The sequence below is a fragment of the Elephas maximus genome, chromosome 11, assembly GCF_024166365.1.
Source record: "Elephas maximus indicus isolate mEleMax1 chromosome 11, mEleMax1 primary haplotype, whole genome shotgun sequence".
NCBI lineage: Eukaryota > Metazoa > Chordata > Mammalia > Proboscidea > Elephantidae > Elephas > Elephas maximus.
Window position 1 is genome coordinate 90,895,589 of NC_064829.1, and position 25,183 is coordinate 90,920,771.

Consider the following 25,183-nt stretch of genomic DNA (forward strand, 5'->3'; position numbering starts at 1 on the left):
CTGACAGCTGAGATCACTTTTTTTTTGACTCCCAAGTTTATTGAGTTTCAGCGATGATGATAATAAAAGTTATAAACCGCGTTGCCGTCAAGTCGATTCAGACTCATAGCGACCTTATAGGACCGAGTAGAACTGCCCCATAGGGTTTCCAAAGAGTGTCTGGTGGATTCAAACCACCAACCTTTTGGTTAGCAGTAGAGTTCTTAACTACTGCACCATAAATAGTAATGACAAATCATCTTACCCTTCAGGTGAGATTAGGTGAGAGAGAGCAGAGAATTGGGGAAGGACCAGCCTTGGAGGACACTATGGTGTAAACAATAATTTAAACATCTGTCTTGTACAATAATACTATACCCAACATTCAGCGAGTGCTTACTCAGCGTCTAGCATGAGGTGAGAAGGTGAATTCTTAGCTGCTATGATCAATATTCTTTTAGTGGAGGCAGTATGTGTGGTCAAGGTGAAATACAAGGATTTGGAGCCAGACTCCACGTGTTCAAACCCAGGCTCTGCCATTCTCCGTGGGACTTCGTTAAGTGACCTGGGCTCTCTGTATCTCGTGATCTATGGATCACGGGCATGGAACTAGGTTATTGATCAGGACCCACTCAATAACATGGGAATAGGTTATTGATCAGGATCCATGCACTAACATGGGAACAAGTTATTGATTAGGGCCCATTCAGACATAATGTACACACACAGCATCTAAAAAGCCGAGGAGGAGCACGACGTGTTACTACTTTAGAGAGGAAACAAGCTGAGAGGGGGGAGATGGGGACAGATGGAGACGCGGGTCGCGAGTCAGAGAAGGGACTCCTCTGGTCACGCAGCTGTTGAGGAAGCTCGGCAGGGAAGGGGTTACAATGATAGAGACGACGGGAGGACCCGGCGTGGCATGAGCGGCCCCATTTCCACCCCTCCACCGGGCCCGGAGCTTCCCGCGCAGGCGCAGGCGCGAGGCGCACCGGGACGAAGGGGGGCACCTCCCTCAACACCCGGAAGTCTCCGCCTAACGGGCCGAGCCCGCGCCTCCTGTCCTGGAAGGGGGCGGGGCCCGGCGCCCCTCGGCGCAAGGCGCCATAGAGCATGGACGGAGGCCGTGTGTCCTAGATGCACCCGGAAGTGGCTCCTCAAGGCACCCGCTCCAATCCATTGAGGCGGGGGAGGGAGGAGGTGGCCAGGCCGGGTCGCCGGGCTTGCATTCCTAGGGCGGTGGGGCCGGGGTGGGGGGAGCGGCGCGGGCGGAAGCGGCCGGGACGGTCACTTCCGGCCTGGGCGCCCGTCCCCCTGACCCCAGGGTCTGAGTCGCCGTTGCCGCCGCTGCCACCATCCGCGAGGGAGGAGAGAGGAGAAGGAGCGCGGCGCGGCGGCCCTGGGCCCGAGGAGGTGAGGGGAGGGCGCGAGGGCGGGGGCGTGCGCCTTCGGGACGAGGTGGGAGCGCGCTTCGGGCCTCCGGGCTCCCGGTTGAGGGGGGGGAGGCGGGAGGGCTAGCGCGACTGGGCAGGCGTAGTGCGCGTGCGCGCGGCCGGGGGGCGTGAGTGGGCGCGCGTCCCGGGCGGCGCGGTTGAGTGCGCGTGCGCGTGTCAAGGGGCCGGCGGGAGCGTGCGCTCGAGGCAGTCTGTGAGCGGCGTCTCATGGGGGAGGGGGACGGGCAGGCGCGCAGAGCGTGGTCTGTGGAGCGCGAGTGCGCGTGTGCGGCCCGGTGGCGGGGGGGAGCGCGCTCGGCCTGGCGAGTGCGCTTGCGCACCACTGCGGCGCCCCCCTGTGTTACCCCCTACCCGGTCTACCGGCCTTGGCCGGAAGTGGAGGCCCCGGTGGGGCCTGACTGGATACTGCGGTATCGCGGGGGCAGCCTCTGCCCCTGTGCCTCCGGACTGGTCCTTTTCAAATGAACCTAGGGCTGGTGGTCTCCCCGGACCGCGTGGCCTTCGACCGGGCTGGAGGCTCATTCATTCCCGTTCCCGCGCCCCCGGGGAGGGAAGGGACCGGGCCAAGGTCAGCCGTCGCGTGGCCTGTGGGCCGGGCGAGGACAGCGGCCGGAGCCCAGTCAGTGTTTTGAGGCCTCGCCCGTGTATTTTCCATTTGCCACTCCTGGTCTGGGAGGGACGGTCAAAGACACCCCAGTCTGTAAAGATGCGAGAAGGCCCCTTGCTTAAATCCGCGGGCAAGCTCTCAGCGGCGAGTGTGGACAGGGCTTGTCCAGTTCGAGGTTCTGTGCTGGGCACCAGGGACAGAAGCAAGGAGCAGAAACGCAGATCCGGACCCAGTCACCACCCGGGATGGCCAAAAACTTGATACGTAGTTCCAGGGAGGAGACAGCTGACCCAGCGAACTCCAGAGGGGACGGTCAGGGTTTTGGAAAGGGGTGACATCGTTTGTTTTCTCAGTGTTATTGCCGGGTTTTCTGTTGGGAAGTGCCAGGGATCCTGTTGGGAGACATTTGGGCTTAGTCCTGGGTTTGCCGTTTATCTGGGCTTATCTGCTCTATGAGACCCTCAGCCTCTTGGCTAAACGTACGTTTTCCTCTGTTCTTCCTGCTTTAGCCGCAGGGTGAACATTTGGACCTGATTTTCACTGATACCAATGCATGTCTGATCCCTTTTCCAACAGAAAGTTACCTAATCTAAATTCTCTTGTCGGTGGGAGGACCCCTGTAGTGGATTAGTGGAGAGCTCTGGAAGCAGACAGGCCTGGGGTCAAGTCCTACCTCTGCTGTCATTGTTTTTGTAATCTTAGATGAGCAGTGATAATGGTTCTTATTTGATGGGGAAGGTGTGTCATGCTTTAGTTTTGGTGCTGGAGCAGACCTCCAGGAGGTGGAATAAAGTGTGCAGAGTGGGCCCCCAAGCCAGGCATTCTGAGGTTTGGTTGGCTCTGACTGTTCCAGCTCCATGACCCCAGACGTGCTGCTTCCCCTTTCCCAGCTCAGTTCCCCATTCTACGAAATGGGCTGCAGTGCCTGTAAGTCACTGAATACGTGAAGAGGCTGTCAAACGTATGCTCTGTCCTGGCATGGAGACGCAGGGTTCTGGCACAAGGTGGTGAGTGCCCCGCAGTAGGGCCAGAAGAGGTGCCTGCCCCAGCCCGGGTTTGCTGTCCAAGGTCACCAGGCAGCTGCACACAGCCCTCAGGGCCCCCATGCTCAGAGCTCCTCTGAGAGCATGGGTGCTCGGCCTCCCCAGCCCCGTCCTCCATCCACCCGTGTCTCCTGAGGCTCCTGCTTGCTCCCAGGTGGAGACAGATGCAGGTTAGCAGGCCCGGCCCTATGCCGGTGTCATTCACTGTTGTAAGCCTCCAGAGGTCTTCAACCCTGTTTTATGAGTATGGACCGGGGCTCTGGTTGCACACCCTAGCCCAAGTTCCATGCAGGGTCAGAACGTAGGTTGGCATGTGAGTCCAGTGCACGTGTTCTTAGCGGAACCACTGCCTCTGCTGACTGGTTTTTTTTGGTTGAGGCTGGGTCTGGGGAAGGGGGGACAGAGGTGGTATTGAATGTGTCAGGAGTGGGGACTCCGGGCTCCCAGTCTGATGGGGTACCCTGCACCGCATGCCAGGCTGCTGGCTGGTCCAGGGACTCCTAGGCCCAGCCTCCTACTCATTTCTGGGAACGCCAGGTACAGGTTCAGGTTTGGGGACAGTCAGGATCCAGGCATGAGTGCTATGATCAGTTGACGGGAGGCTGGGTGAGCCACAGAGGGGTGGTCCTGACCCAGCCTCAGGGCGGGGAGGTGGGGGTGGCCGGGGTAGCCACACTAACAGTGCCAGCACCCTTTCACAGGGCCATCACCTCACAGCCACTGAGCCCCCAAACCAGTCCTGGATTCAGGTGTGTCATGGCGTCCCTGGGGGAGTTTTCCAGGCTCTGTTGTTACCTCTGTCTCTTGCTCTGTCCCTCTGGGCTTGCAGACTGGCTTCTCTCTCACACCGAGTACTGTTTGGCCCCCATCTTCTGAAACTTGGAATGGGTGATGCTGGGGACCCAGAAATGCATCAGTTGTGGTTCTTGCCTTGAAGTTCATGGTCAGACTGGTCAGAGAGTGGTGGGTTTCCTAGGATGCCTGTGTGCACGGTCTGTGCTAGCTGTGTGGGGACCAGGCCCTGTACCCTGGGAGTGGGCGCTGTGCCGGCTGTGCTGTGGGTGCCCAGGGAGGTGGGGCTGGGCCCTGTGGTGACGCTGTAGAGGAGAGTAAGACAGGGACCCCTCTCTAGGACGTGGGACTCCCCCATAGTAATGGAAGTTAAGAGGAGAAAGTGCTGAGTGTTCCAAGAGGAGAGAGGGAAACTGCCTCTGCAGTGCAGCAGGTTTGGGTTTGCTCCTGTGCTCTTCTGCTTCTTAGCTGGATGGCTTTGGATTTGTCACGCCACTTTTCTAAACCTTGGCTTCCTCACTTGTGGTAGAGGGATGGCAGTTCTAGCTGACGCTCAACAGGCATCTGGCTCCACATGGAACACTCAGCCTGTGTCACATCTCATTCATCCTCGACAGTAACCCTGTGAGGATGAGGGGAGACCCAGAGAGAAAGCAATTTGCCAAAGCCATGTGGCTGGTCAGTGGTGGGCCTCAATTTTGACGCTGGCAGCCTGCCTTGAGGGACTTGCCCCTTAACCAGGCGCTGTGCTCCTGGCATCTCACCCTGTGGGGATTAGAGACTATGTGATTAGTAAACACAGTCTGCTGTCATTTAACCAGAAAGGGCAGTTGGAGCTGAGGGAAGGAATGGGTCTGGGAAGGCTTCTTGTAGGAGGTATTCTTCACCTTGTTCTTGTTAGGTGCCATTGAGTCAGTTCCAAGTTATAGTGACCTCGTATAACCTACTAGAACTGCCCTATAGGGTTTCCTAGGTTGTAATCTTTATGGGAGGAGATCACCAGGTCTTTCTTGAGTGGAGCCTCTGGGTGGGTTCAAACTGCTGACCTTTCTGTTCGCAGAAGAATGCTTAACCACTGTACCACCAGGGCTCCTAACCAGGGCTTCAAAATGGTTCAGTTATGGCTGACGGAAACATGGGCAGTGTATGCGTTGCATAGCAGCCAAACCTCTTGTGCGTCAGGTTTTTACTTTTTATCTGAGTGGGAAACAGGCAGTGGTGCCCCGCTAAAAAATGGCAGCCCACCACGCTGTTTTGAGTGAGTGTTGTTCACTGTCTTTGAGCGAGGCGCCACTGCCTGTTTCCTACTTGAGTAAAAAGCCGACGTGCAACGTGTGTGCTGCTGTGTTTCCATCAACCTTGTCTGAACTGTTTTGAACTGGTTCGAAGCCCAGCTCCTGACATATTATTAGGTAACCTAACGAAGGAAAAGATGGACAAAGCACTGAAAGAGAGGGAGAGAGAGACAAGGGAGAGATCAGCATAGAAACAGAGGAAGAGGAGGATCACAAAAACCTGCTTGGAGGGTGGACGGTGTTCTAGGGAAATGTCATCTACCAAAACTGATGCAAGATGAGCTGGAGACACGGGGACTGCTGTGCTGAGCTCTCTGTGTCTTAGTACACCTGAAAACCGGCGGGAAGCATTATAGGTGTTCTAGGAAAATGTCATCCACCAAAACTAACACCATAGAGGAAACAGGAAGAATTGCCAAAGAGCTTCTCTTTGCTTCCTCAGCTGGTGTCACCAGGGAGACCCCAAAGGTTTAAACAACAGGTCTGAGGTCGTGAGGGTCCGGTTCTGGTCAAGTGGTTGAAGGGGTGTGGACAGATGCAGGACATGGGGCAGATGTCAGGTCTACCCAGCTTGGAGATCCAGGCTGGAGGCAAGCATGCCTGACCAGGGCTGCCCTGCTGGGAATGAGGGCTGGAGTTGCTCACAGAAAGGGGTTGGGGGAATTGGTTAGGGAGAGCAGAAGGATTTCCCTGGAGACATGCTGGTTGCATCCAAGCCTCCTGGGGCATGTCCAGCTGTTGTAGAAGCCGAGGAACCAAAGAGAAGAGACATCGAGTGGGGACCGTAGCTTCTAGGCACTGGCCACATGCTAGCCTCGATGAGGGCCTAGTGAGGGCCAGGGTGCCCGGGACAAGCCTGGTGCTGGCCCTCAGGGAGCTTATGTGGGGAGGAGCTGACAGAGACCCTGAGAACGCAGGTAAAGAAGCTGAGCTGAGGTGAGGGTGAGTGCTGGGAAGAAAATAACCATACCATGTGTTAGTCTTTGCTGTCGAGTGGATTCCAACTCTTGGTGACCTCTTGTAACAGAATAGTGCTGCTCTATGGGGTTTCCAAGGCTGTAATCTTTGCAGAATCAGACTGCCACATCTTTTTCCCATGGAGTGGCTGGGTTCGAACTGCCAGCCTTTCGGTTAGCAGCCAAGTGTTTAACTGCTGTACCACCAGGACTCCTTATGACCATGCTGTGTGAGATGGGTTGAATTGTGGGGAGGGTGGCCCTTCTGCATCAGGCAGTTGGAAGGAGGTGACATTCGAGCAGACCCTTGAAAGGTGAGGAGCCAGCCAGGTGGAGAACCAGGTGGAGAGAGGGTCAAGGCCTGGGCAGAAAGAGCGAGGGCTGCTGGAGGAATAGGTGAGCTGGAGAGGGGACTGGGGCCAGGTCTGGGCTTGGAGGGTCTGGGGAGGGGCTCAGATTTTAAATTAAGTGCAGCATGTATGTGTGCTAGGGGCTATTCAGGCAGGGGAGTGAGGAAACTGACTTATTTTTTAGTAGCAGCTTTATTGAGATATAATTCATGTACCATACAGTTCACCCATTTAAGGTGTGCAATTCAGTGGTTTTCAGTGTATTCACAGAGCTATTCCAGCTGTTACCACACTGGATTGTAGAACATTCTCATCACACCCAGAAGAAACCCCGTACCTATTGGCGATCAACGCCCATTCCGTTCTCCCCCAGCCCTGGGAAACCACTAGTCTTTTTTCTGTCTCTATGGGTTTGCTTATTCTGGGCGTTTCGTATAAATGGAGTTACGTTATATACAGCGTTTTATGTCTACCTTCTTTCACTTAGCATGTTTTCAAGGTTCATTCATGTTGTAGCATGTATCAGGACTTTGTTTTTATTGCTGAATAATATTCCAGAATGTACCACACTTTGTATACTCATTCATCTCCCTTGATGGACGTGTGAGTTGTGTCCACTTTTTGACTACTGTAAGTAATGTTGCTGTGGACATTTGTGTACAGGATTTTGTGTGGACATCTGTTTTTATTTTTTTCTGAGTATATACCTGGGAGTGGAATTGTTGGGTCACGTGGTAGCTCTATGTTTAACCTTCTAAGAAACTGCCAGACTGGTTTCCACAGCAGCTGCACCATTTTCCATTCTCACCAGCAGTGTACAAGAGTTCCCATTTCTCCACATCCTCATCAGCACTTGTTATTATCTGACTTTTGGGTTATAGCCATCCTGTTGTTGTTAGCCGCCTCCAAGTCAGCCCCTGACTCACGGTGACCCCACACACAATGGAGTGAAATTCTGCCAGGTCCTCTGCCATTTCAATGATCAGTTGCACAGTAGACTGCTGTGATCCATAGGGTTTTTATGGGCTGATTTTTAGAAGTAGATTGCTGGGCCTTTCTTCCTGGTCTGTCTTCAATTGGAAGTTCTGCTGGAACCTGTTCAGCGTCATAGCAAAACACAAGCCTCCACTGAGAGATAGGTGGTGGCTGCACGTGAGGTGCGATGGCCAGAAACTCTGGTCTCCCACGTGGAAGGCGAGCATTCTACTACTGAACCACCAGTGCCTCTTTACAGCCATCCTAACCCATTGCCGTCGAGTTAATTCCAAGTCATAGTGACCTCATAGGACAGAATAGAACTGCCCCAAAGAGTTTACAAGGCTGTAAATCTTTACCGAAGCCAACTGCCACATCTTTCTCCCACAGAGTGGCTGGTGGGTTTGAACCACTGACCTTTGGGTTAGTGGCCGAGCGCTTAACAACTGCGCTGCTGTAGCCATCTTAATGAGCGTGAGACGGTACCTCAGTTTGATTTGCATTTTCCTGGTGGCTAATGAGGTTGAGCTTCTTCCCTTGCGTTTACTGGCCACTTACAGATCTTCAGAGAAATACCCATTCAGATCCTTTCCCGGTTTTAATTGGGTTGTTTGAACAGAGTGGTGGTCTGTGCTGTGGAGATTGGACTTCAGAGGGGCAGGTGGGAGCCAGGGCAGCACAGGAGGGAATGCGGCCCCAGGGAGTGTGAACTGAGGGGAAAGGGAGGGTGACAGTGGGCAGGCCTCAGAGGAGGCCACAGCAGCAGGGACGAGAGTGAGGAACGGGGGGTTGTGGAGGGCTGTGTCATGGGCGGCTAGGCAGGTGGGCTTCAGGGAGGAGGCAGCACAGGGCATGCGTGCACGTGTGTTTGTTGTATGTGTGTGCACACGTGTGCATGTTGTGTTCATGGATGTGCGTATGTGTATGTGATGAATGTGTGTGCATGTGTGTGTTTGCAAGTTGCAACAGGGATGACATGGAGGGTTAAGGCTGAAAAATAGCCACTGGATTTGGTGACCAGAATGTCCGAGAGGGGTCTTGACTGAGTGATGAAGTGGTGGGGTTAGAGTAGAGATTGCTTGGGAGGTAAGGCGAGGAGGTGGAGGCAGTGACTGAAATGCGGTGGGATCAGGTAGTGACAGGGAGAGATGAGGAAAGCGGTGGGGAGACAAACTGGGGTGGGGTTGGGCAGAAGGGGACAGGGAGAGGCTGTGGGCAGAGAGACAAGGCATGGAGCAGGGGGCTGAGGGAGACAGGTGCAGGGCAGGGCAGAGGGAGTGGGCAGACGGGAGACTGAGGCTGCAGCCTTGAGAAGGAAGGTGTCAGTACTGAACCAGCAGACGAGGAGGAGAAGGTGAAATTGGCAGCAGAAGAAAGGGGATAATTGGTGGCAGGCATCCAGGGGAGGTGGGTAGGGCCTTAATAACAATATTAACAATAATTTGTCTAGCATTTAATAGCCAGCAGAGCCATCAGATGTGCATGCTAATTGAGTTGCTCCAGGGCCCAAGCTTGGGGTGGGCTGGGGGAGGGCACCGTTCATCCTTGAGGCTGGAGGTCAGAGTAGGGTGAAGAGAACACGGAGGCCAGGGTGGAGGCCAAGAGCCCCAGGGGCTTCCATCCAAGGCTGGCTGCTGAGCAGAGGCCCTGCACTGGAAGAGAGGCCTAGGGCCCTTGCGCTCAGCTTGGGAGGTGATCAAATTCCACAGCCAGGCTGGCTCCTTGAGAGCAGGTTCAAGGCTTTCTCCTAGGGGCCGTCCTTGCCTAAAGGCTCCTCCAACATCTGGGTGTGTCCTCTCACTGCCATGAGTGGCAGGGGCCCCCACGTACGTATACATGCACACCCCTGAGACTGCAGTTGGGGGTGCCCACATGCGGCGTCAGGATCAGAGGCCCCAGCACAGGTTGGAATGAGTGGGTGGGCCAGGAAGAGCTGACTTCAAGTGACAAGGGGTGCTGAACGGTCCTACAGACCTCTGCTTTTTGAGTCCTCACAGGACTCCGTGAAGTCCTAACTGTCATTGTCCCCATTTGGTAGAGCAGGCAGCTGAGGCAGAGGCGCCAAGCCCTTCCCCAAGGTCACACACCAAACAGCTGGTAGTGCAGCCCAGCTTTCCTGGCAGGGCTCAGCTTAGCCATTAAGGTGAGGAAATCAAAAACCAAACCAGTTGCCAGAGAGTTGATGCTGACTCACTGTGAACCCATATGTGTCAGAGTAGAACTGTCCTTCATAGGATTTTCAGTGGCTGGTTTTTCGGAAGTAGACCTCTGGGCCTTTCTTCCTAGGCGTCTCTGTGTGGACTTGGACCTCCCGCCTTTTGGTTAGCTGCCAGACTCTTAACTGTTTGTGCCACCCAGGGACTCCAAAGGTGGTGAGAGTTGTGTTAAATTCTGATCCAGGCAAGGAGGGACAGGATCCACCACACCCCCCTTTGCCTGGTGCTGGGCTGTCCACTTTCACCCTGTTTCTGGGTGAGGTGTGGTATAATTGAGATGCGTAAGACCAGGCTCTGCCCCAGGGCGGTGCCGCTGGCTCCCAGCTCCTATGCTAGACGTAGGGGACCCCCTGAAAAGACAAGACAGAAAGCAGGAAGACTCCTCTCTTTAAAGCCTTCGTAAAGTTCTGCTTAAGACTGTGGCTGCCTGCCGTGTTTGTGATATAATCCAAAGCCTTGCCTGGCTTTCCATGCCCTGTTCTCCGGCTCCCCATCGTCTCTCTCCCCTCTGCATCTTGCTCCAGGGCTGGCTGTGTGATTTGCCAGGCCAGTGCAGAGTGAACGTGTGGGTCATTTATGCCAAAAGCAGGAGAAAAGTTGTGCTCAGGGGCTCGGTTCAGCCCAGGATTCGAGTACCCAGCCCACCCTCCCTGCACCCTGGCTCCTGTAGTACAGAGTGCTGAGGGCAGGACCAGGTGTGAGCTAAGGCGCTAAGCCCCTGGCCAGTGCGCCTTTGGCCCACCCAGCAAACTTCACTTACACACGTAGATTCAGAGAGAAAATTAACGAGAATTTCAGGACGGTGACTGCATAGCATTAACCCCAAGCCCCGGGCCCTTCCAGTGAAGGCCCTGGTGGCAGGCCCAAGAAACCACCCTGCCTTTCCCTTTCTCACCTGCCCAAGCCCCTCACATTCATCCCCACCCAAGGCCTTTGTCTGTCTCCCCTGGCTGACAGCTTCCTCCAAATCCTGGCACCTTGTTCCTTACCGTCAAGGGTCTGCTGACTTTGTATGGAAAGGGCGAGATAGTAAATGTTTAGCCTTTACCAGCCAAGACGATATCGTGTAGGTATTTATATGATTGTTTAAAATGTAACTTTCAATGCATAAAAACCACCCTTAGCTCAAAGGCAGGAAGCCCTGGTTTAAGATGAGTTGCTCAGCTGCTAATCCAGCCGAGGAAACCTATGGGGCAGTTCTACCCTGTCACAGGGGGTTGCTGTGAGGCGAAAATCATCTAGCCCTGACAACACGACAGCCCGAAGGCAGTAGCAGCAGGACCTGTACACAGGCCGAAGTTTGCAACCCCTGGTCCGCCTGCTTTCATCGCCACGCTTCCTTCCGTCTTGTGGTAGGCCTACCCCACAGAGAGCCCTTTCCCACAAAGCTAGCTCAGGATCGGCCCCTCCGCTCCCTGCCCCGCTGGATTCCTTCCCGCCTCTCGGCACCCAGGGAAGTGATGTTTGTTTTCATGTGTATTGCCTCCCTATCATCTTCGGGGCCATGGGGCTCCGGGGCGCTTAGGACATTCTTTTTTTTTTTTTTTTTTAATGTTTTGTTGTTTTCAAAAGTATACACAGTAAACCATACACCATCCTAACAATTTCCACATGTACAATTCAGTGACATTGATTACATTTTTTGAGTTGTGCAACCATTGTCACCCTTTTCTGAGTTGTTCCTCCTCCGGTAACATGAACTCACTGCACCCCCACCCCCAGGGTTCCTGTCCTTTCAAGTTGCTGTTGTCAGTTTGATCGTGTAAAGATAGTTCTTCAAAAGAGCACCATGTTCAAAGCAGACGTTCTTTACTAAATGACCTATCATTTGGTTTAGAGAAGACTTCAGGGGTATTTTTGGTTTATGGTGTAAAGATCTCAGGGCACCAATTTCAGGGGTTCATCCAGCCTCAGTGGCTGCAGAAAGTCTGGGTTTCTCAGGACATTATTGTTGAGCAAACGGTACTCTGGTGTCAGCCCACAGCAGGCCACTGGGGTTTCGCTGTTCGGTAGATGCAGACAGTGAGGGTCGAATTAGGAAGCTGCAGAGCCCAGGGTGGGAGGGCGGGTGGGGAGCTGTGGGGAGTCCCAGGCAAACCCATCTTTCCCTCTGCCCCAAAGCCTTGTCTGCTCTTTGCAGGAAACTGGGATGAGGGTGGAGGCCTAGGGAAGGCTCTTAGCTGGGAAATCCCTGCTTTTTATTTAGTTACATGTCAGTTGTTTCCGTGGAGACACATTGTGACCTCTTGGCAAAACAAAAAAAACCAAGCACTGTTGAGTGGATTTTGACTCTGACTGACCCTATAGGACAGTGTAGAACTGCCCCATACGGGTCTCAAGGTTGTAATCTTTACGGAAACAGACTGCCACATCTTTCTACTGCAAAGCAGCCAGTGGGCTTGAACTGCCGACCTTTTGGTTAGGAGCTGAGCACTTAAACACTGTGCCACCAGGGCAACTATGCATGTATAAAACCAAAAAAAAAAACCCCTTTATTGTCAAATTGATTCTGACTCGTAGCGGCACTGTAGAACTGGAGCACCTGATGGATTCGAACTGTTAACCTTTTGGTTAGTAGCCAGGCTCTTAACCACTGCGCCACCAGGGCTCCAGAACCACTTTGCAAACAAGTTACAGAGTAGAAAAGAAGGTAGCAGAGCCCTATGTCTGATCCTACCTGTTCAGCCTCGTTAATGCTTTTTTTTTTTTTCCTCATCTTAATGTTTACGGTATAATTAGAGGGCCCATACAATTTTTTAATTTAGTTTTTTTGCACAATAAATGTGGTTTGTAATGAATAGTTATAACAGTTTTTAACTGTTATTGCTACCTTGATAGGACTGGGAGGAACATACAAGGAAATTTGGTTTGCATAAAACAAGGAGTAGTTCCCTATCCCTTTTATTTTTAATGTAATTTTTTTTATGGTTTTCATTCTTATTTTATTTTTTTAATTGGAATATAATTCAAATACCATAAAATGTACCCTTTTGAGTATACACTCCAGTGATTTTTAACATTGTCAGAGTTGTGTGGCCATCACCCCATCTGGTTCTAGAACATTTTCATCATCTCAGAGAGAACCTCGAGCCCATTAGCAGTCACCCTCTGTTCCCAGCCCCACCCCAGGCAACAGTTAATCTACTCTCTGTCTTTATGGACTTGCCTGTTCTGGACGTTTCACATAAATGGAATTCTACAGTATGTGGCCCTTTGTGTCGGGCTGCTTTCACTTAGCATTTGGATTAGTTATCTTCACTTTTGGGCTGTTAGGGATAATGCTGCCAAAAATGTTTGTGTACAGGTTTTTGTGTGGACATGTGTTTTCAGTTCTCTTGGGTATATACCTGGAAGTGGAATTCCTAGGTCAGATGATCACTCCGTGTTTCAGTGTTCGAGGAAGTGCGTGCAGGACTGTTTTCCAGGACCATTTTCTACAGCGGCAGCACTGCCCTACAGTCCCGTCAGCAGTGTCTGAGCATTCCCCTTATGGGCTTGTGTTGTTAACAGTGTTGCAATCTAAGGGCCCAGAATATTTTGTATCCTGCTCTGTGCCTTCATAACACACCACGATTTTCCTGATTTTCCTGTTTGTACATAGTCCTTGTAAACCCAAACCTGTTGCTGTCAAGTCAATTTCGACTCACAGGGACAGAGTAGTACGGCCCCATGGGGTTTCCAAGGATGTAAGTCTATACGGAAGCAGACTGCCCCATCTTTCTCCAGAGGAGGAGCTGGTGGGTTCGAACCGCAGACCTTTGGTTATCAGCCAAGTGCTTAACCTCTGCGCCACCAGGGATTCTTATAGTCCTTGTAGCTGTCAAAAGAAAAAATCAACTTTTAGCCTTTTTTCCTTACTTGCTGCTAGTTGCTGTTGAGTGAGTTCCAACTCATGGCAACATTATGTATAATAGAACAAAACATTGTCTGGTCCTGCGCCAAGTTCATGATCCTCGCTTCTCTTTGAGCCGTTTGTTGCACCTGTGGTGTCAGTCCATCTCATTGAGGGTCTCATTTTCACCCACCCTCCAGTTTACCATCTGTGATGTCCTTTTCTAGCTGTTGGTCTTTCCTGATGGTGTGTCTGAAGTAAGTTAGTAAGTAAGCCTCACCATCCTCACTTCTATGGACCATTCTCCTGTACTTCCTCCAAGACAGATTTGTTTGTTCTCCTGGCAGTCTGTGGTATATATTCATTATTCTTTGCCAGTACCAAAATTCAAATGTGTCAGTTTTTCTGTCTGTTTCACTGTTCAGCTTTCACATACATTTGAAGTGATTGAAGAGAGCCTGGCTTGGGTCAGGCACACCTTAGTCATCAAAGTGACATCTTTGCTTTTTAGAACTTTAAAGAGGCCTTTTGCAGTAGATTTGCCCAATGCAGTATGTTCTTTGATTTCTTGGCTGCTGCTTCCATGATTGTTGATCCAAGTAGAATGAAATCCTTGACAGCTTCGACTTTTTATTACGTAATTATCAGTTAACCATAAGAAAGAAAGAAAAAAAGGAGCCCTGTGGCACAATGGGAAACTCTGGTGGCATAGTGGTTAAGAACTACAGTTACTAACCAAAGGTCAGCAGTTCGAATCCACCAGGCGCTCCTTGGAAACCCTACAGGGCAGTTGTAAGCTGTCCTATAGGGTCACTGTGAATCGGAATCGACTCAACGGCAACAGTTTTTTTTTACAGGTGGCACAGTGGTTAAGTGCTTGGCTACTACCTGGAAGGTTGGCAGCCTGAACTAACCCAGTGGCTCAACAGGAGAAAGACCTGGCAGTCTGCTCCCTTAAAGATTACAGCCTAGGAAACTCTGTGGGGCAGTTCTACTCTGTCACATAGGGTCACTGTGAGTCAAAAATTGACAACACCCAACAACAATAACAACAAAAGAAAACTAAGAAAATGAAGATAAACAGAAGAAATTTCAAATAGCTCTTCATCTTATCAGCAGGAGATGGCCACCGTTGGCCACATTGTCACTGTCATTTCTGATGGTGGTGCAACATTTTGTGGAATAGTTTCTGTACATAGCCTACTTAAACTGTTTCCCATCCCTGGGCTGGTGGGTGTTTTCCGATGGTTCCCCTGTTCTAAAGCTGCCTTGATGGACGATTTTCTATAAGAAGTGCTTTCCAAGGTTTGGGTTTCCCCCTTAGATTTACACTGGAGAAGTTGAGCGGCCTGGCCACGTGTGTTTGTTCATGACTTTTCAACTATATCGCTGCCAAGTTGTACAAGTTTGTCCTGAGTTGTACAGATTTAACCCGAATCTCTCTGCCCAGCTCTTAGCATGCTGGGAGGGTGGGGAAAATGCGCACTGGGCAGAGGGAAGCCTGTCTGTCCTTTCCTGTGTGGTTTTTGCCACTTCCTGAAGTGGGCTGGTGGGACTGGGTGGGTGATGGGGTGGAAGTGTTGAGGTTCATTTTTTTGGCCTATCTCTCAGGTCTCTGCTGTTTTCAGATCTGTTGAGTTGTGCGGTCACTCACCCACACGCCTACTTTCCTAGAGAGCTCCTGTCTGTGCCAGGCGCTGTGCAGGCACTGGGCACCCAGCAGGTGCCAGGACGGGATGCTGGCATGGGGCTGGTGCAGGAAGTAGGCAGACTGAGAAAGCAGCAGGGTAAGGGGTGTCACCTCACAGTGGGGAGGGGTGTGGAGGGGAGAACAGGGCAGAAGTTGGAAGGTGACATCTGTTTTCAAACCCTGGCCTAGAAGGAGGTGGTGGTGAGGACCTAGAGGAGGAGAGGTCCAGGCAGGGGTGTGGAGGGTGTGGAGTGTCGGGGGTGGGGAGGGGTGCAGGCACCATCGCATCTCCTGGGAGACCCTGCAGTGACTTGGGTGCCTGCCTGGCATGGTCTGTGCTGGGTAAGCCCCACCTCCCCTGTGACCATGGCTGTTACTCACGTGCTCACTGCTGTTGCTACAAGGGGCCCTCAGGGTCTAGCCCTACCTGCCTCTGTGAGCCTCAGTCTCCCTGTCTGTCACACATGTGTCAGGACCTACTGCACTTCACATTCTTCTCCCCACCCCCCACCACCGCAACCGTCTCCTGTTGTTCCCTCCTCCATTTGCTACTGCCCCCCCTCAGGACCTCCCTGCGCTCCCAGGACTGCAGCCTATGTCTACTCCAGGGCCTTTGCACTTGCTGTCATGCTGTCTGCATCGCTCCCGCCACACACTGTTCAGTCTGGCTCCTCCTGTGGCTCTTTAAAGATCCCCTCAGAGATCTGCCCCGACTTCCCTGCTGAACTGGCGGCCCTTCCCCTTCCTCCCTCCTCTCCTCCCCTCCTGCCTTTCCTTTCCCTTCCCTTCCCTCTCCTCTGCACCTTCCTTTCCCCCTTCCCCTGAGTGTCGTTTCTTCCAGACATTTCTGCTGTGTGAAATCACATTTTCATTGGTGTGCTTGTTTGTCATCAGTCCATCTCACCCACCGGGGGACCGCCCCCCAGGCAGGGACTTGTTCACCAAGGTCTCTTCTGTGCCAGGAGCAATGCCTGGTCCCTGAAGAGCTCCGTGCCTGTGGGAGGAGGGGGTTGCTGGGACTGGCTGGGAGGAAGGACTTCCACAATGTGGAAGGGGCCTTTGGGCTCGCCCTGGGCGCCCTTGGTGGCCCTGGTCCTGCGTGGGATAATAACAGCTTGCTGGTTGTTCTCATTAGGCTGCAATAAAGATGGAGTCAGAGAGTGGGCGGGTGCAACTCTTTAGAAGTCTTCAGTCTGCTCTCAGTCCTGTAATTAGCCAGAACAGGACCGCTAGTCCCATTTGACAGAGGGAGGAGGGCAAAGAGATCAGAGGTGGTGGGTAGGTGGACGAGTCAGTGTGATTCTGCCACTGGAGAGAGTGTCCAATGAAGGCAGGTGCCTATCCTCTCTCTTCGGCTGGTCCTGTGCCTGCTCTTCTCAGCTCCCAGTCAGCCTTTATCCCATGCACAGTTCTTCAGGCCCAGGGGTGCCAGAGGAGCCACTGGCAGGGGTGACGAGGGTGGTCTGACTGCTTGGAGCCTGCTTGCACATGTTAGCTCATACTCTCAGGGCCTGCGCTGTGCTGGGGTGAGCTCCCTCCTCCACTCCGGCCCCTCTGAGGGTCTGCCCAGAGCTTGGCCACTTGCTGCTAGTCCCCGTGCCTGCCCGCTGCCACGTAGCTGCGCTTCAGCCTCTGTTCCCTTTGGCCATGCTCCCATGTGCCCTCGCCCCACGTCCTGAATGGTCTGTTCGCTGTCAGCCAGGCCAAGTCTCCGCTTTGCTCCTCCTGCCTGCAGTCCTTTCCTGGCCTAGGTGGTGCCTGAGGCCCTGCCAGACCTGCTCCTGGTCTGCTTCTCTAGAGGTCCCTGAGGAGAAGCTGCTGCTTCCTAGGGCCCAGGCCTTAGGCCCCACTGCCCTCAGCCCCACCACCCCCTCCCTAGAGCCCCTCGGTATTGCAAACAGCTTACGTACTTTGCTGCTAACCGAAAGGTTGGGACTGAGTCCACCCAGAGGCACCTCAGAGAAAAGGCCTGGCAATCTACCTCTGAGAAATCAGCCAGGGCCCTAATATGGTCTGGGAGCCAGAAACTGGACCCCACTGAGTCCTGCTGGACTAACATGCTTTAGAGGAAAATGAGGGGAGCTCCTTTGGAGAACTTGTGTGCTTGCCCGAGGCTCCTCCTCCCCCTTTAGTCCCATCTGGCTCTTCACTCAGATGTGTCTGTGTGAGCTTATGATGTCGTGTAACACCTGTGTGAGTTTATGACATCATATAGCTCCCGTGTGAGTTCAGGACATCATAAAATACCTGTTTGTGACATACAACACTGTGTAAATTTGGTTTGTCATATAACAACAGGGTCTTAGATAGGGTCTTAGATTGACTCTTGGCACATAACCCATTGCCATTGAGTTGGCGGCCCCATGTGTTAACAGAGTAGAACTGTTCCATATGGTTTTCTTGGCTGTAATCTTTTTTTTTCCCCCTGCGCTATAACCATGATTTCATTTTATTCAACTTAATGTCATTTCATTCATAAATATTTTAGTATGTATTTCTAAAAAAATAATGCTTTTTAAAAAATTTTTATTGTGCTTTAGGTGAGAGTTTACAGTTCAAGTTAGTTTCTCATTCAAAAACGTATGCACAAATTGTTTTGTGCAATCCTTGCAATGTGACAGTGCTCTCCCTCTTTCCACCCCAGGTTCACTGTGTTCATGAGTCCTGTTTTCCTGTGCCTTCCTGCCTTCTTGTCTTTATTGCAGGCGCCCAATTGTTGTCCATTTGGTCTAGAATACTTGATTGAACTAAGAAGCATGTTCCTCATGTGTGTTATTGTTTGTTTCATAGGCCTGTCTAATCTTCGTCTGAAAAGTGGGCTTTGGGAGTGGCCTCAGTTCTGAGTTAGCAGCGTGGCCAGAGGCCATGGTCCCAGAGGGTCCTCTGTTCTCTGTCAGACCAGTAAGTCTGATCTTTTTTTGTAAATTTGAATTTTGTACTTCATATTTCTCCCACTTTGTCCAGGACACTCTATTGTGACCCCAGTCGGTGGTGGAAGCTGGGCACCATCTAGTTGTTCTGGGTTCAAGTTGGTGGAGGCTGTGGTTCGTGTGGCTCTTTAGCCCTTTGGACTAATATTTTCCTTGCATCTTCGGTTTTCTTCATTCTCCTTTGCTCCGGACGGGATCGGACCAATAGATGTATCTTAGATGGCCTCTTGAAAGCTTTTAAGACCCCAGACACTACTCACTAAAGTAGGATGTAGAACATTTTTTTTTTTTATGAACTGTGTCACACCAGTTGACCTAGATGTCCCCTGAGACCATGATCCCCAGCCCTCAGCCCCAGCAGCTTGGTCTCTCAAGGTGTTTGGGTATATACAGGAAACATCTATAATTTTGCCTTGGTCTAGTTGTCCTGAGTTCCCCTGTATTGTATGTTGTCTTTCCCTTCACCAAAGGCTTGGCTATAATCTTAATGGAAACAGCACCAGGCCTTTCTTTTGTGGTACCCTTGAGTCGATTTGAACTGCCAACCTTTAGGTTAGTAGCTGAGCACAAACTGTTTGCGCCACCCAGAGACCCGTTGTCTTACGGTACGTATACTGCACTTGAAAGTCTCGGACTGGTGCTGGTGCACAGCCCTGCCTGTATGTAGCTCCTGCCCTGCTGTTCATGCCATGGCTCAGGTGTCACCTTGCTCCGAGGGCCTGACGTGGAGCTGTGGGGCTGTGATCAGAGCTCCCTGCATGCCGTCGCTGTTAGTACCACTGCTACCATCTGTCTCACTGAGGAAACTGAGGCATGGCCCTGGTCCATGCAGGTGGTCTGTGGTAGAGCTGGAACTGAGCCCAGACTATCTATAAACTGCCCCGTGGTTGTTGGTGAGGGAGGAGGCCTTGATGTCCCTCCCAGCCGTTGACTCATCAGCCCTCAAATGCCACACCCCATGGCCACTGTCTGGAGGCCAGTGAGGCTCCGATATTGGGGCCTTGGCCCTGTTGGATATCCTGTCAACCCTGTTCCCTCATTCTCTTCTGACAGGGACCCTGACATGGAGCTGCGGGAGGAGGCCTGGTCTCCGGGGCCGCTGGACTCTGAGGACCAGCAGATGGCCAGCCATGAAAACCCAGGTGAGTGGCTGCCACTGGGGTGGCTCCTGCCTGATCCTGCATCCGGCCTCTCAGACCTCTCCTTCCTCCAGAGGCTATGGTGCTGCCCACTTGGCCTGGGCCATGTGTCCCCTCTCAGGGCTCCTCTTCCCACCTGTAGATGAGGGGCCGTGCATTCCCTCCAGGTGCCCTTCCTGCTGGCTGGTCCGTCACCCTTTGGACAGACCTTGGGGAGCTACTCTTTTCCCTGTCTGGTTCACTGCTCCTTGTGCCCTGAGGCAGTGTAGGTATCTGTTGTTGAAAGCACCTTGTCCCCCCAGTGACCTGGATGTCCCATTCCATGTCCAACGTGGCCCCTTGACTCCGTAGCAGGAAACTTCAGACAGGGGGTGCCCATGGGGCGAGGGTGGTAATGGAGATGTGTGCAGGGGTGGGGGAGCTGGGGGGCAGGCGCCAAGGAAAACTGGATGTCTGCAATTTTATGTAAAGTCTTTTGCTTTTTAAGTGTTGGCAGCCTTTTTTTTTTTTTTTTTTTAAATACGTAATTTGGGATCAAGTAAAACTGACCTGAGGGCCACATGCAGCCTGGCATTCACTTTTTGGAAGACCTCGCAGCTCCACTGACACCTTCGTGGACTCCCCTCTCTCCATCTCCCCGTCTCATCGAAGGCTGTGCTCTCTGTGTGCTGGGGCTTCCACAGCAGGGTGGCCTCGTGCCAAAGAAACAACGCTGGGCTTCTCCATGCCGGGTACCATATTGGCATAGGATCCACAGACTCGTCTGGAAAGGGCACACATTGCAGGCTACGTGGTCTCAGTCGTCTCGCGACTCTGCCATCATAGTGTGAAAGCAGCCCCAGACCGTGCGGATATCCGCATACAACTTTATTTACAAAAGCAGGAGGCGAGCCTTAGCTTGCCAACCCCTCTCTGTGCAGAACACTGTAGTCACCCAAGAGAAAGGTCATGAGGTCCTGGACTTAAGCTGGAGATAAAACCAAAACCCGTTGCCATGGAGTTGATTCCAACTCATAGTGACCCTATAGGACAGAGTAGAAATGCTCCATAGGGTTTCCAAGGAGCGCCTGGTGGATTCGAACTGCCAGCCTTTTGGTTAGCAGCTGAGCTCTTAACCACTGTGCCACCAGGGCTTCTCAAGCTGGGGATATATCTTTAAAAGTATACTGGCCGCCCTTCCACTGATTTCTAAGGTGCCACAGAAGAATGTGAATGTTCCCTTCCCAAAAGCTGGGACCATGGCTCTCTTGGTTCTTAAAAAAAAAAAAAAAAAAAATCAAACATGGCAACCTTACGTGTGTCAGAGTAGAGCTGTGCTCCACAGGGTTTTCTTCCAAGTGCCTCCTAGTGGACTTGAACCTCCAACCCTTGGATTAGTAGCTGAGTGCAAATTGTTTGCACTACCCAGGGACCTGCATCTTAGTTCTCCAGATGAAGAAACTGAGCCTTAGAGGGCCCAGCACTTAATGAGGACATGAAGCCATGGGACACAGACACCTCCCTGTCCACCAGGCGGCCAGCCACTTGGAACAAGAGGATGGGGTTGTCTGTCCTTCCCCATCTAATCCCTCGGCCTACAGCCCGCTTCTTCCTCTGTCTTGTGCCCCTGTCCTTCCAACTTTCTTAAAAATTAACTTTAAGATCTTTTTTGTCATGGAAATCGCAGATGTACATAGAAAGTGGTATAGTGAGCCCATTTCCCACCACCCAGCTGTAGCGACTGGCAGCGTTTTGCAGGTCTGTCTTCATTGCGTTCTTCCTGGAGTGCTTTCAGGACAACCCCAGACAACGTATCATTTCACCCAGAATTCCTGTAACAGATAAGGACTTTAAAAACAAAGCAAATCAAACTATGAAATGATGTCTCCTCACAAAATAGTTATTCCTTAATATCATCTAATACCCCATCCATGCTGAAGTTGTCCCACTTGTCTCCAAAATCTATGTTAACCATTAAGTTAATTTTTATTTTTATGAGTCATCCATTAATTCATTCTCTTTATAAGACATTTAGAAAGTACAGGCAGGTCTCAGGCACCCTTAGTTCAGCACCCCCAGTCTCCCTTCTCCCAGTCCTGGAAGCTGTTGGAAGTGTCTTCCCCGCTGGGCAGCAGGCTGTCCAAGATGGTCAGGTAGCCTTGGCTGGAGCTGCTCCCACCAGAGGTCCTGTAGTTCTGAAGGGTCGATGAGGGTGGGGAGGCAGTGTGTGCCTTATTTTAGAAAGTGTTCTGTGGCCGTCATGTGGAGAAGGGGCAGGGGCTTGTTCTTCCTTTCCTGGAGCTGCATGGGCACCGTTCGCTCGGGTGGAGGCTGACTAAGGGTCGTGGCTCCTTCACCAGCCAGTGGCTTAGCCTCAGTGTCCTTGGAGAGCCCGGGTCAGGTGGCTGGGCCTCAGGTGCTGAGATGGAAGAGGCCCGACCCAACCCTTCAGGCTGGGACCAGTGTGAACCCCCCACTGATCTCTGACCACTCATGGTCACCTGCTCCTGCAGGCAAGAGGCCCCGAGAGAGAGAGAGAGAGAGAGGTGGTACAGTGAGCCTGCGTGTGTGTGTGTTCATCTCCATGTGTCCGGGGCATGTGCCTGGCTCCCAAGGGCCCGGCTTCTTCTGTAATAAACTGGTGCTGTAACACCTCACTTCTGTGCTCTTCACGCCTTGTTGTCTGTAAAGTTGTTTACACTGTCACCTGCCATACCTGTGCACACACACAGCACTTGTGTAATTATGCATATGTGACTGACAGGAAAGTTCATAGAGTAGTCCTCACTGTCACCAAAAGCCGTGTATGTTCAACACCAACTTAAAAAAAGTATGGTAAACCAGACCCATGTAGAAAACTCAAATAGCCCAAGGCTTACATATTTAAACAAAAGCAAACAGCCCAGCATCCCTCCATTATGCCATCCTTACTTCCAAGTCTTGCACCAGAGGCAGCAGCCCCTTCAAGCTGCCAGCACTCTTGTGGGTTTCTTTCCTGATTCTAGACACCACAGGCAGTCCCTGAGCCCCTGGGAGGTGAGATTGGGTGCCCACACACCCCCTTCCCCCAGCACCCTTGTCCAACTTAGTTTCTGGTGTATCACAGGTGTCACTTCATGTCTCGGGTACTGTAAATATTCTTTAAACATTTAAAAAAAATTTTCGTTGCGGCACTGTAATGTTTGTAGGTAAATCACATGGTGTGTTGTCACTACATTTTCTTTCTTGACAACTTTGTAAACAGGATGTTTAACTGCAGGAGCACAGCACTTGTGATGCATCAGGTAGTGGTGATGACTTCATGACGAAAAGCAAGCCGTCCCCCTTCACCCCAGGCTCACTGTCTGCAGACATAGAGTTCCCCAGTTTCCGTGTTTCCATCTTCTCTCTGTCTCCAAGTGATGTTCTTATACCTCCTTTTTTCATCTGTGCTGACACCAAAACAGACTCTGTGCCCCCTCATCAGTAGTTCCCCCCTTTCTGATTTCCTACCTGAATTTTGTCTTCTTCTGCCCCAGGTAGTTCAAGGACTGTATTCTAATACTCAGAGCTCCTCCCCTAAAAAGAAAAGCAAAAACAAAACAACGCAAACCCATTGCTGACCTGTGGATTCCAACTCCTGGCTGTAATCTTGAGGGAGGAGAATCACCAGGCAGATTCGTGGTGCCACAGGGTGGGTTCCAGCTGCCAGCCTTTGGGTTAGTAGTTGCAGCACAAACTGTACCTCCAAAGGATCCCGCCCTGGAGTAGCAGTTCTCAAGCTTTAGCTGGAATCAGAGTCACCGGGGGGCCTACTCCTAGGGTTTCCCATTGGGTAGGTCTGGGGTGGGGCCGGAGAACTCTCATTTCTAACGAGTTCCCAGACTTAGAGACGCTGGTGCTGCAGGTTGGGACCCCTCTTGATGAGTACTGCCTTAGAGTTTGAGGAGTCCTGGTGGCACAGTGGTTAAGCACTGGGCTGCTAACCGGCAGGTTGGTGGTTGGAACCCACCAGCCTTAGAATTTAGGGTGTGCCAGCCCTCCGAGGTGGGTGCTGTGACCGTTCTGGGTTATACGGGTGTCAGTGGAAGGCGCATAGCGGGTGGACCAGCCAGGACTCGAGACTCGGCAGTGCCTGGCCTTCGACCGCCCTTGCACACTGAAGGTCGTCGGTCTTGAGCTCAGCCTCTGACTCGCCTCTTCTCTGCTCCTCTTGCCTTGCAGTGGACATCCTCATCATGGATGACGACGATGTCTCTAGCTGGCCCCCGACCAAGCTGTCTCCGCCCCCGGCGGCGCCCGCAGCCGGCCCCCCGCCCCGGCAGCGCCCGCCCGCACCCTACATCTGTAACGAGTGCGGCAAGAGCTTCAGCCACTGGTCCAAGCTGACGCGGCACCAGCGCACGCATACGGGCGAGCGGCCCAACGCTTGCTCCGACTGCGGCAAGACCTTCTCGCAGAGCTCGCACCTGGTGCAGCACCGGCGCATCCACACGGGTGAGAAGCCGTATGCCTGCTCCGAGTGCGGCAAGCGCTTCAGCTGGAGCTCCAACCTCATGCAGCACCAGCGCATCCACACAGGCGAGAAGCCCTACGCTTGCCCCGACTGCGGCCGCAGCTTCACGCAGAGCAAGAGCTTGGCTAAGCACCGGCGCTCGCACAGCGGCCTGAAGCCCTTCGTGTGCCCGCGTTGTGGCCGTGGCTTCAGCCAGCCCAAGAGTCTGGCGCGCCACCTGCGCCTGCATCCGGAGCTGGCCGGGCCTGGCGTGGCGGCCAAGGTGCTGGCGGCTAGTGTGCGCCGCGCCAAGGCGCCCGAAGAGGCAGCAGCGGCAGACGGCGAGCTGGCCATCCCGGTGGGCGACGGCGAGGGCATCATCGTGGTGGGAGCGCCGGGCGAGGGCGCGGCGGCGGCGGCCGCGGCCATGGAGGCCGGGCCCAGGGCACCAGGCCCCCGCTCGCGGCGTGCCCCGGCTCTGAAGCCCTATGTTTGCCTGGAGTGCGGCAAGGGCTTTGGGCATGGCGCGGCGCTCCTGGCGCACCAGCGCGCGCAGCACGGGGACGGGCCAGGGGCGGCGGGCGGTGAGGAGCCAGCGCACATCTGCGTGGAGTGTGGTGAGGGCTTCGTGCAGGGCGCTGCACTGCGGAGACACAAGCGGGTCCACGCTGTGGGTGCTCCCGCCGTCTGCAGCAGCTGCGGACAGAGCTTTTACCGCGCAGGCGGTGAGGATGAGGGCGACCAGGAGGAGGAGGAGGACAGCATGAGGTGCGGCGAGTGCCGCGGGGAGGCCCGGTAGGGGCGGCGGCCCGGGGGCATGGGCAGGCTCCTCGGGCTCCCCGGGCTTGGCAGGGATCCAGAGACCCAGGGGAGACGGACAGAGGGTGTTGGCGCCCACCCTTGTGCCCCCAAGCTGTCCACGTGGGCAATGGGGACTAGGGGAGGGGGTGCTTGGGCACGTTCACCTCTCCCCTTGGACTGCGCCCACCCTCTCCAAGCCCTACTCCTCCTCCTAGCCTACCCTTTCCCGGTGCTCGGCCTGGGAGCCTGAGGTCGACACCATGTGTGAGAAAACTAGAGATCAAGAGACAACAATCCACAAGCTAGACACCGTGTGCCCTCCTTCTCCCGGCGTCAGGGGTGCTGCAAGGATCGGAGAGAACCCAGCTGTTTCCGTGTGGAGGGATCCTAGAGGGGAAGGGGGGCCCCTGTTCTCTCTTAGACTTTCTTTTAATCATACCCACCCCTGACCTATCCTCCCCCCTTATGTTTTTCTCCCCTGCGGGTCCCCTTGTTTTTTCTAGCCTGAGTCACTCCTCCGCCTCCAGGGTTGGGGTAGCAGAAGAGTGAAGAAGCAGAACCGGCCCCCTCTTCAAATGTATCCCACAAAGAGTGGGGTACTGTCTCTTCCCTGGCCTGGGCATGGTGGGAGAAGGGGGGCCGGGGGCAATAAATGGCACTATCCAATTGTC

At 53.2% G+C, this 25,183-nt stretch overlaps 1 protein-coding gene across 2 annotated transcripts; it reads left to right on the forward strand.

Annotated features, from left to right (window-relative positions):
• The first annotated feature begins 1,019 nt into the window (after window positions 1-1,019).
• On the forward strand, window positions 1,020-25,183 carry ZNF787 (zinc finger protein 787). 2 transcript variants are annotated; one of them, XM_049899879.1, is made up of 3 exons: window positions 1,020-1,392; window positions 19,173-19,261; window positions 23,441-25,183. In XM_049899879.1, exons 2-3 carry the CDS (start codon window positions 19,183-19,185, stop codon window positions 24,508-24,510), a joined length of 1,149 nt encoding a protein of 382 aa, XP_049755836.1. In that variant the 5' UTR covers window positions 1,020-1,392; window positions 19,173-19,182; the 3' UTR covers window positions 24,511-25,183. The 2 variants fall into 2 exon arrangements, with proteins under 2 accessions (XP_049755836.1, XP_049755838.1); XM_049899881.1 differs by lacking the exon at window positions 1,020-1,392 and adding an exon at window positions 22,756-22,910 and having other exon boundaries at window positions 19,172-19,261.